At 41.0% G+C, this 11161-nt stretch overlaps 1 protein-coding gene across 1 annotated transcript; it reads right to left on the reverse strand.

The window, feature by feature from the left end:
* Positions 1–52: 52 nt before the first annotated feature.
* On the reverse strand, positions 53–6029 carry hoxc1a (homeobox C1a). Its single transcript, XM_028582591.1, has 2 exons — positions 5352–6029; positions 53–1794 (listed from the first exon to the last, which is right to left on the reverse strand). The coding sequence occupies exons 1-2, from the start codon at positions 5896–5898 to the stop codon at positions 1433–1435; spliced, it is 909 nt and encodes a 302-aa protein (XP_028438392.1). The 5' UTR covers positions 5899–6029; the 3' UTR covers positions 53–1432.
* Between the last annotated feature and the right edge of the window lie 5132 nt (positions 6030–11161).

Consider the following 11161-nt stretch of genomic DNA (forward strand, 5'->3'; position numbering starts at 1 on the left):
GGGCTATTTTATGAGGACACCTGTTAAAGGTTTAAAATGCACCTTAGCCAGATTAATTTTGATTCTCGCTGTTTATTTCTAAGCGACACCCAGATGCTTTAAGTTTAACTCCTTTGTTGTCATTAACATCCGCTTTGCATCTACTAACCTTCATATCCAGTGCAATAACGGCTAATTAAAGCTAAACTAAAATGTGCCCTTACATAGAATGAATATGTGGCCGATGGCCTCATATCTTGATATTAGAATAGACATTAACATGACAGAAACGCATTGCGATACCGGGAACATAACAGTGTTTAAAGGCCGAGTTTACAATCATTTACTTGATATGAGATGAGATGTGAATCTGGAAAGAATATTTAGCAGCTCGAGCTGCTGGGACCAAACAATTTATTGGTTGATCTGCAAAACAGCCAAGACAGCGTTTTATTGTCTGCTCTCCCGCATGAGTGTTCAAGCTAAATTGTCATTTTCTGATGCATGTATATAGAGGTAATAAAAGACGCAACAACTCCCGATCGTGATGTTTCCACATTCCATTAACATGCAGTTACAGACGCACGCAAATGCTCCTAGATTTGTGCCTCAAATAGATGGATCACCACGGATCAATACTCGTAATGCGAGCGGTCAATAAATCTATCAGTCAATTATGACATTTTAATCCGTGGATAAACACCTTAAAACCGGACAAAATACACAACATTAAAGCAGCATTAAAATTCTGCTAAATTAGCCTGATAATTATCTGCTAACATGTTAAAGATGTTTGTAACAGGTGCATCTTTCCTCAAATGTGTCAGAGATAAACAGCTTTTTAAAGAAATATAAAAAGAAATCCCCACAATCTGCATCTTGAATTGGTCGAGAAAGCAGTATTGTAATCTGTTGGAATAATTAGTCAAATGTATGATACTAATAATGTATTTTCTTTCTGTCACTAGAATAAACCATTTCAAATGTAGACTTTTAATAAATAACAAATAACTATTTTAAACAAAACTAGGAGGCACGTGTCCTATTGAATGACTATTTAAGTAAAGTCAGTTCCTGGATAAATTGTACAAAATAAATAAACAAATAGTCTGCCACAGTTTCTATGGACAATTAATATAATTTTGTTTCCTTGTTTACACTGTGTATAGATATGGAGCGCGATGCAATGACTTGAATTTTAATATTCAAATCAGAGCGCCAGTCTGAAGCCGGGAGAGGATGACAAATTGTTTTGACCCGTTCTTGCATGAAGAAACTTGCCATTGCGCTTCTTGCGATAAGCATCCATCGTGGTAAGCAAATAAAGGTGAAGCCTAATTGAAACCGATGCAAACGGGAATCAAAACATCTGCAGGCAGGCGCCCTTGCATGTGAAACACGTGATGCAGCTCCTGCGGTTCAGGAGTTCCGATGCAGGTGTTTTGGATGTCGGTCAAGGAGAGGGGCAGGTGTCCAAAGTGTCGGCGTGTGAGTGCAGCGCCGCGGGCATCGGGTCGCAGAGCAGCCCGTCTCTCTGTAATTTCTTCTGCTTCATGCGCCTGTTCTGAAACCAAACTTTCACCTGCGTCTCGCTGAGCCGCAGGGCGCTGGCCACCTCCACCCGCCTGGCCCGCGTCAGGTACTTGTTGAAGTGGAACTCCTTCTCCAGCTCGGTCAGCTGCTTGGTGCTGAAGCTGGTCCTTGGGGTCCCGTTCACCGTGGGATGGCCATCCGTGCAGATGCTGCTGCTCCCAGCCTCTACAGCACCGAGGCCCGAGCCAACAATACTGAACCCACAGGTCATGTGCATCCTGGCTGGGAACAGAGGACATGAAAACAGTCGTCAGCAAGATCAATGAGGTTATCCAAAAAAGAAGTACAAAACACAATCCGTGCCCTTATCCAGGAAATAAGATGAGAAATTATTCCAGAGTTGAAACAGAAACAATTCTTGTATAATAAGCTTTAGTGGATGCCATTTATATGTATTCATAACTTTTGTATGAATCCTCAGAAATAAAATAAAATATTTATTATAGCTCTATCTGATAGTGGTCTGGTAATTTCTGTGATAATAAGAAATATAAATGAACAATAAAAAAAACACAGGCTTGTTTGATACTAAAGAAATGAGTTAAACAAATATTCAAGTCTTCAATAAAATTATTTCCAAGAAACTGATTTGTGGGAATTGGCCCGGAGCCAGTTTGTTGATTTAAAGTCTTCACCAAGTGCCATTTTTCTGTCTGTATAACACAGATGTATTTCATCGAGACATCAACTTTAGCAGTAGCCAGAGGCACATTGTAAAATCTTGGTTGGGGATGGGGTGGATGGGGAATTGTCTGTAATCTACATGGACATAATAACAGAAACACCAATGCAATATCATGCAACAACAACACAAACTACAGCCTAAAAAATGAACTGAGATTTGAATCAACATCTCTGACTCTGAAACATTTGAACACTTCACATTTATTTAGTAACGTTGATGCTTTTAAAGTGTGTCCAAGACAAGTTCACCGAATAGTAGAGCCAAATGTGCTGCTGTGTATTGCAGATAAAAGTTGTCAGCGAAATGTTTGGCGATTCAAAACAACTTTGCATCATTTACAGTCCATTAACTGTATTCATCGGAATCATTAATAATTTGCCTTTAGGCCGTTCTGTGTCAATGACAGTTTAACAGTTTACAAATCCTTTTGAACACTGCATTAATGACAAATGTCTCCATTTTTTTCTCTGAGGTTTCTGGGTCACACATTAAAGTATCATCTGTGCTACTTATGTGCAATGAATGACAGGAACTGCAGCTATATCTTGATTTTTCTTTGCTGACATTGTGGGTAAGTCGTTAGTGTCTTTGCCTCTGAGAAAATGTGCTGCTGCTGTATAATGGAGACAGTGTGCCAGGTGTAGAGCAATGTCCCCCTCCACAATTCATAAGTAGGAAGGTTAACAGGCCTCTAGCCACTTGGAAAAGCATAGCAGATGGAAAGGTCAGTTATAGGATAAATGTCGACATCTGTGTTTTAAGAAAATGAATGTCAAGGTAACCGAGCCTGAGAATTAGAGGGCAGTGAATATGAAGAACCAATACAGAGGAACTGTACGTAATTAAGAACTTCAGCTTTCAGGAGTGCAAATCACATGCACATTCTGATTAATAGCTCCAAAGATAATAGAATTGATGCCGGCCAGAAGGCATAAAAGAATCAAACTAAATATTTGAGAAATGACATGCATGCTTAAAAATAGTCAGGCAGCAAAAGGAATGGAAGGGCCTTCCAAGCCAAGGAGAGGGAAGAAGAAAAGGGATAGATCGATACACATTGCCTCAGTCATCTGGGCATCCAGCCCACAGTAATTCAGGTGCTGTCAAAGCATAATTGAAGAATGACGCACTGGGAGTATATACACTGAGCCAAGAGATCAGGTTACTGCAGGTCTGTGGAGGCCTTTCAACATGGAAGAATATGCGAGGCTTTGTTTTATGCCAAAACCAATACAACCTCCAGAGAAAAGCATACTTTCACTAATGACTCATTTTCAAGTTACACAGTAGCGCTAATGAGTTACTCCTACAGATGATCCCCTTCAGAGAGATACAGAAAGAGGTTACAAAGATACTAACAGTACTGTGAAGAGATGTGTGGTGTGGGTGGGTGTGAGCAAATGGCTTTCTCTCAAGTGCACGGATTTGGACCAGATGAGTGGCTAATGCGTTTTATGAATAAAGTGATTCCTGGGCCAGTGAAATGTGTTGTTGTCACCTTTTGCCTCCTTCACAGTGAAATGTTTGTCCACTCATCTAGATTCTGAAGTAGGTGCAAGGAGGTAATCAAAAGCTAAAAATTTTAGTTTTGTGTTTGTTGCATGTTACAATATTGCAATATTTATGGCAAATCAAAGGTGTTCTTATCACCTTTGGCTTCTATACAGCAGCACCAGAGAAAAATGTGTATCAGGGTGTGTGAATCACTGTCCAAATATCTGACGATTTTTTTTGTCAGTTTGTGCTTTCTGCATCATAACATTGAAATGTTCCAAGTCAAATGTGTTATATTGTGATCTTTTGCCTCTCCCTGCCTTTATCAGAAATTAAGGCAATGCTAATCATGAAGGAGCATGCAAGAAGGTAATCGAAAGCTAAAGACTGTAGTTTTGTGCAAGTCAAATGTGCAGTCATATTTTGTGCACAATGACCCCATTGAGCAGCATCATCAGAAATAATATGCAATGTGAATTTTGCAGCAGCTTTATGTTTGTTGCAGTCCTTGCATAGGAGCTCAGGCCTTTTCTGGTGGTTATGATGACCATCCTGCATCTTTGGTCACTGAACATTTGGGTCAGCAGCACGCTTACAGCAGACAGACATTGTGCTGTGGGGAAGAAGAAAAAAGACTGGACCACCACTGTAGTCAATCTTCGTCTGTGTAAAATTTATGAAATCCAACTCAAGTCCAGTGGTCAGTCAACTGACATTATTGATCAAATGAAGGATCTATATAAGATACTATCACTCACATAAACTGAGGATTGATAGGCATTTTTCACATTAGTAGGCTATTGGTATTTTTTTTTTAAAGCCTGGGATATGTATTATTCTGTGGGCTCTCTGCCCAAAACTCATCAGTCAGGGAAATGATGATCTGTGACAGCAATTATGTTAAAAAGGTGGACACATGTAAAGGTGCTGCAAACTGAAATCAATACACAAGGGCTTTCATTACAAACAGACAACTAATCAATACTCAGGGAGCACTCCAGCTTACAACAGTAAGTTTTACTCAACTTCCTGTGAGTCTCGACAGGCAGTGGTCTGTTGCATTATTCAAATGCTACTGGTTAGTAAGGGCAAGGGTAAATAATTGATCATTTTCCGGGTTGAATATACAGTGAGGCTAGGCAGGCCTTTGACTGTACTGCACCCTCCTTGAGTGTGTGCAGTCTAAAACCTTCTTGCAACTGTAGGTGGAGCGACAATGTTAAATAACCTAACAGACTTACATTAACATGGAGCCGTTAAGGAAATAGTAACCGAGTCCTCATGTCCATATTCAAAGGTGGCGTTGAGTAAACAGCTAGTGCTGCATTTTAAACGGTTTAAAATGCTTTAAAAAGTGGGAAATTATTTATTTTTTGATTGAACTTTATTATTGGTGACGGAGAAGATTGTGCACGGTGACGCACAAAACACGTCAGCTATTTCTTCTTTTTTTTTCCAGATAAAACTTCGACCAAACTTTCCCAACTATGAATGAAAGTTATCCAAAGCTTAACGTTAAACATAAACTCAATTATCCTGAATACATTCAAGGTTACTTTATCCCTTATCGCGTGCCCTGTCTCCCTCAACAATAACTTACCCGGCCGGTGCTGACTCCTCTTCACTCTCATCCACTCAAAAGTTTTTCTGCTTACATCCATATAAGCTACGTTACAGTCCGAGCCAGCGGAACTCCCCGTGGCGGCGTGAATCTCGGGGCCATTTCGAGAGTATATATGAATTTGCTCTGTAAGTGACCCAACGCCGGATCGTAGCGTTTCGTTGTTATTTGAGGCGCAGAATCCGCGTCCTGGAGAGCCCTGCCCCTGCGCCCTGCACCGCCAGGGGACACGGGACGAGTGGGGGCAGGCCGGTGTCGAGAAGCCCTCGAGAGTCTCACACGGTGGAGGAGGGCTGTCCAAAGAGGTACACAGAGCCAAACTGTTGGAGAGAGTTAAGTACCGGGGATGCGGAGAATTAAATCCTGAGGCGACTTCCACCTCCAGTTTCCCTTCCTCATCACGACTGCCGAGTTCAGGATGAGTCCTGCCGTCCAGGACCCGGTTTATGACCTCTTTTGCTCGGCAGCAGCCCGTGAACAGAGGGCTACTCTCCCCTTCGGCCGTTAACTCTTGATAGGAAGTCATTATCACCTCTCCCCTGCATAATCATTGGACAGGGTTGCACTTCATGCCCGGCCTCTCATGCATCCAAGTAACGCATGGTCAGGCGGCTGGACGACCGTGGGGACATTCCTCAGAGGAGAAACAGCAGTCCCTGATTGATGGAGATGACGTGCCCTCCTGGTCTCGGCCAATAGCTGGACATCTCTGTCATCAGAGAGGACAACACTGATTAAACCGAGTTGAGAAACTCACTTTAGGTCAACATTGTAATGGTGTCCGAGCACAAAGAGTTGCGCCATGCAGCCATAGCAAAACTAGCCTGCAAAACATCTTTAAAGGCAGCGAGGAAGGTCATCATGATAAGCAGCAGCAGACACAGGGCCTTCATGGGCCTCTCACCTATGTAGACAGGTAGGCTATGACGTCAGACGTGTTTGTATCACACACAAAGAAAGAGAGAAATACGTTTCGGGTCAAATTCTGGTATTTTGATTATTTTTCATGACAACAATGAACACTTCTTTTTTTTCCAAAGCCAAATTAGCATAATATAAGCCTACATTGATGCAGCTAATGGATAATGCAAATTTGTCAAGGCGAGGCCTTCTTTAGCAAAGGGCTTAGGTCATGTGAAAGGCACACTTAATGGGTTCAGAGGTCGTGACAGCTGGTATTTAGAAGTTCAGTGGCAGCAGATTTGTAATTAGCCTCGAACAAATACAAAAATGGCTCCGAGCGGAGATCAAGAAGTTGTAATTGTCAGAGAGGACATGTTCATCTCCAGGTTAAACTAGCTCCCTAGCTAGATGAGCTGGTCCCTCCACCAAAAAATAGAGCGTGTTCGTAAATACAGAGACCAAAAATCTGTTTTTAGAACTGTGCTCCCCCCCCCCCCTTCTCAAGACATCTGTGTTTACTCAGTCATGAATCACCGTGTGATACTTTCCATGCATGTGCAAACAACGCTACATGCTGCTATTCAAACTTGAGTGACATAAACAAACGAAAACACTCCCAAAGTACATGCACAGATGAAGAAGAATACACAAAACCCAGGACTGCACCTATACAGTAGGCTACTCTACAAACATGCAAATAATGCAACCGGCCTATGTTTCACTAGTGTGGAGACCAGCTGAAGGAACACAGCAGCCCTGCAGTGTTTTCACCTCAAGCTCAGAAGTGAAATGTCAATGGGCTCCACAGTGCAGCAGAGGTTTTTTGTCTCCTAAAGTCTGGTGACCCACTTTCAAATACACACATCTGTGTGTCGTTCAGCCTTTACGCATACATTCAAACTAACCGGAATTAATATTCTAATGTGCCAATATTAATGTCTAATCTCCAAACAAGTTAGCCTAATTGTTTTGCTTTCAACATATATCGAATAGATTGTGTTGTATATTTCCCAAGAAATCCAACAATTAAATTAAATAATTAGCCAGTTATATTATCAGTCATGTTTCATGTGATTGGCTTAGTCGCTTTACAAAGTATCACTGAAGCTGGAGCCATGATGTCGAAATTATATTATTTAGAATTCATTGGAATTATTTATTGTTCCTGTCCCTCTATGCTAAGATCAATCAAAAACATCTAATAACCTATTAAAAGCCATGCCATTATTATTATTATTATTATTATTATTATTATTATTATGTTAATAAGGATATTTAACCTAAACTTAAAACAACTATCTGCTACTGTTCTTATCGTTTTATTGGAACACTATCTCCTTTGTCTTTTAAGTCAGCAGTAATTACAAAATAATTCAGCGTAATGAACAACTTCTAACTGCATTCTTACAACACAGAAATATGGTCCCAGCTGTGGGAGTTAATGGGATTCTACAGGCAGCGATGTGCTGAATGACTGAGTGCAATATATCCCTTCTCTCCATGCATTTGCAGGGTGCACTGATCCATCTTCATGTCAGCTCGGAGGTTACTCAGGGTTCACGCGCTAGCTTGTTTCTCTCCTCCACACTCAATAAATAAATCTCTGCAGCTTTCTGTTTACCGCCTGAATATAAATTTGTTTGCAGTCGATCGAAGACCTGTGCAGAGGTATTAGAAATTGTATTTCTGTAATGGCTTTCAGCAGAGGGAGGGGGAGACGGGAAGGGGTTGCAGAGAAGGGAAAAGACATCCTAACCGTAAAGAAGAGAAGGAAGAAGAAGAAGAAGAAGAAGAAGAAGAAGAAGAAGAAGAAGAAGAAGAAGAAGAAGAAGAAAAAACAGGTGTGAGCAATCTCTGCTTTCCCGTATGCAAACGATTTTTTGTATTTATTTTTTAACGCAGCAGCCTCAGCCTATTACAGCCCTTGGACATATTCAAATTACATTTAAAACCACGTAACCTTTTTATCATGTAGAACGAGAACACCAATCCATGTCTGTTCCCTAGAAGTGCCATATGCTTTATTAGCATATTTGAAGTGTTGTTCCACATCACTGCCCAGCACCTTTTATGCAACAGAAGTTATATTATCACATTTAGCACAAAAAAACAAGACATCTACAGCCAGGCTCCTTCCTCTGGACAGCTTGTATCCCCTAAACCACACATTTTGTATGAGAAATAAGCAAGAAAAAAGTCTCAGGTGAAATTGATCCACTTCTGAATTTGATTTGCCTCAAACCAAATCCTGCACCTCATCTACACACAGACCAGAAATGTGTAAATTCTGCCCCCCAACCCTAAAACATCCTCTTAAAACTCAGTGCAGGCGTTTCCCATCATGCTCTCTATTGTCTCTATTGTTTTGACTGGAGGTGAGGCAAACATGACAGCACTTGGGTGGCTGTGTCAGGAGGCAGGAGGAGGGAGAGAATATTGACTGATGCTAATTTGTTTTGCGTCCATGCTCTGATGTGTGTCAATAGGCAGTCGAGGCCCTGGGATCAGGGTGGCCGTGCTCGGATTACCTCCGTGGTTTGAATTGAACCCTCATCCTGCTGCTGCTGACATGATGCTACATGGTCACCGCTGACACCAGACCCATGTCTAGCCCTCCAACACTGTCAAGCCTCATTATATGTTAGCTCTTGACCCTCACAAGACGGGAATTAACCAGCGCTGACAGACGACTGTCACCAACAGCCAGAGAGGTCACTGCCGTTAATGCAGTTGCAGGAGGGGAAGATGACAGCCATCTTTGCCATGTTTATGGAGCTTCGGCTCATCAATGTGGCATCATGATAGAGCTGTAATAAGGCAAAGAGAAATAAAGAGAGAGAAAGGGTCAGAGCAGGGCTGAGGCACAAGCAGACATATATCCAAGTGTGGCACATTGACCGGTTGAAAGATGGCTATCTGTGTGATTGATAGAGCATGTCTGTGTTTTTCAAATATTGACATTTTTGAAAAATAGTGATGTCAGAAGTGAGGTTTAGCTTAGTGTATACCCAGGTCGCACACAATCCAGGGATTACCACTTGAAAACAAAGAAATCCATTGACTCACGGTGTGAAATTCTAATAATTGTCCTTGCATCGTAGTTGGTATAAAATCTGTCACAGTACATGAACCGTAGTCATAAATCCAATGCAACTACAGTGCAAATGGCCAGGGACATTACAGATAATTACATTCTGCACAGACTCAACAGTGTGACAATGAAGCAATACCTTGCTAATACCAGGACTTTTCAACAATAGCCTGTAGTATGTACTGCAGCGCCTCACAGCTTCAGTGAGCCAAGAGGCTTCGAGTCGGCAGAATCCCAAACATCATGACAACAAGCCATCAGTCATCTTCCCCCCAAGCTGCTGCGCACACTTGTGTGTTTCCGGAGTTCTTACTGTGGGAAATGAGCAGGGTTAAACATGAAACAGGAGGAAATGTTCATCATTGCAGCACACTCTGTAATATTATCCTTCATACAGCATTGTTTTCGCTGCAGGGAAAGAGAAGGAGTGGTTTTAATAAAAATGCTTTGCTTAAACATCCCCTGCTTGTTCACAATGTAGATCAGTAGTCTACTGTGCATGCTAATCATGTTTAATAGCAAAATGCTGATAGACAAATGACACTGTATTAATAAAGCACTAATCTTGTGTTGAGGCTCAGGAATAATTTTTCCTGCAGTCATAAAAGGAAAAATGTCAACCGTGGAAAAGTATGAAAGTTAAAAGTCTAGACGAATAAGGTATTGGATATGTACAATATCCAAATATTAGTTTAATGTCTTTTAATCCCCATTAAGTAGCTTCAAGGTTGTTAAAATCATCCTATTTCACACTGTCTGACAGTGTCATATAATCTGTCTCAGCTCTCTGTTATATAAATATTCAACCATAGGAGTCCATGAATTTTATGGCGGCACATTCCATCAAATGGAAATATTCTTTATGTCTTTATACACATTCCCCCCAAAAATCAGGCTGACATATTTTGTATTTTTTTTTAAACGTCTTTTTAACCTTTCCAGTAGAATTTAGAGGGTTAGAACAACATTTGAGTTTGTATTGACTGGACCACTGTTGAATGACAGAAAAATGACATGGTTGTAATACTACTGTTTCAGAAATGTTTAGTTTTAACAATTTAGGTTCAATAAGGATTATTCATACAGTCAATGAAATACAATCTTGTGTCAAATGTCCCAGTTTTAAACTTTGTGTTTTGTTGACATCGGCTTTACTTCCTCATTGTGTGGAGACCCACAGACCCAACTGCTGTATGTGTAAAAATAGCAATATTAGCCAAATTTAGTTTTCTTTAAATACTTTTTGGATTTTCTTCTAAAAGTATTAAAACCCAATAAGTAGAAAAGTGTTTAAGTGGTTTCAGTTGCCCGTAACTTGGCTTGCACATGTGATGTGACAACATATGGAAATGACAGTGAAGCATTGTTGCTACACACATGTTAAATGTTATATCAGCTATGCATGAGCACACATAAATTCCTTTTGTTTGTCAAAAATTCATTCACGGGCATAGAATGTGATATTACTAATGTTGTGATTAAATTTGACCCCAGATACTTATTTGGGGTTCAGGAGATGTAGTGCTGCATAAAAAATACTGTCAACACCAATCACAGACATAGAGCAGATTAAAAACCATTATATTTAACTATTTTACAGCTGGGTGTCTAAGACCCCAAACAGAACTTTACAATTGGATGTGTGGCCGGGTTGGCTCAGTGGGTGGAGTGGACGCACATGTGATTAGAGGTTTATGCCTCGACGCAGTGGTCTGGGGTTTGAGTCCAGCCTGTGGCAGTTTCCTGCATGTCTTCCCCTTCTCTCTCACCTGGTTGTCCTGTCGAATGGAGGCAG

This window comes from Perca flavescens, chromosome 7, assembly GCF_004354835.1.
Source record: "Perca flavescens isolate YP-PL-M2 chromosome 7, PFLA_1.0, whole genome shotgun sequence".
In the NCBI taxonomy this organism is placed as follows: Eukaryota; Metazoa; Chordata; class Actinopteri; order Perciformes; family Percidae; genus Perca; species Perca flavescens.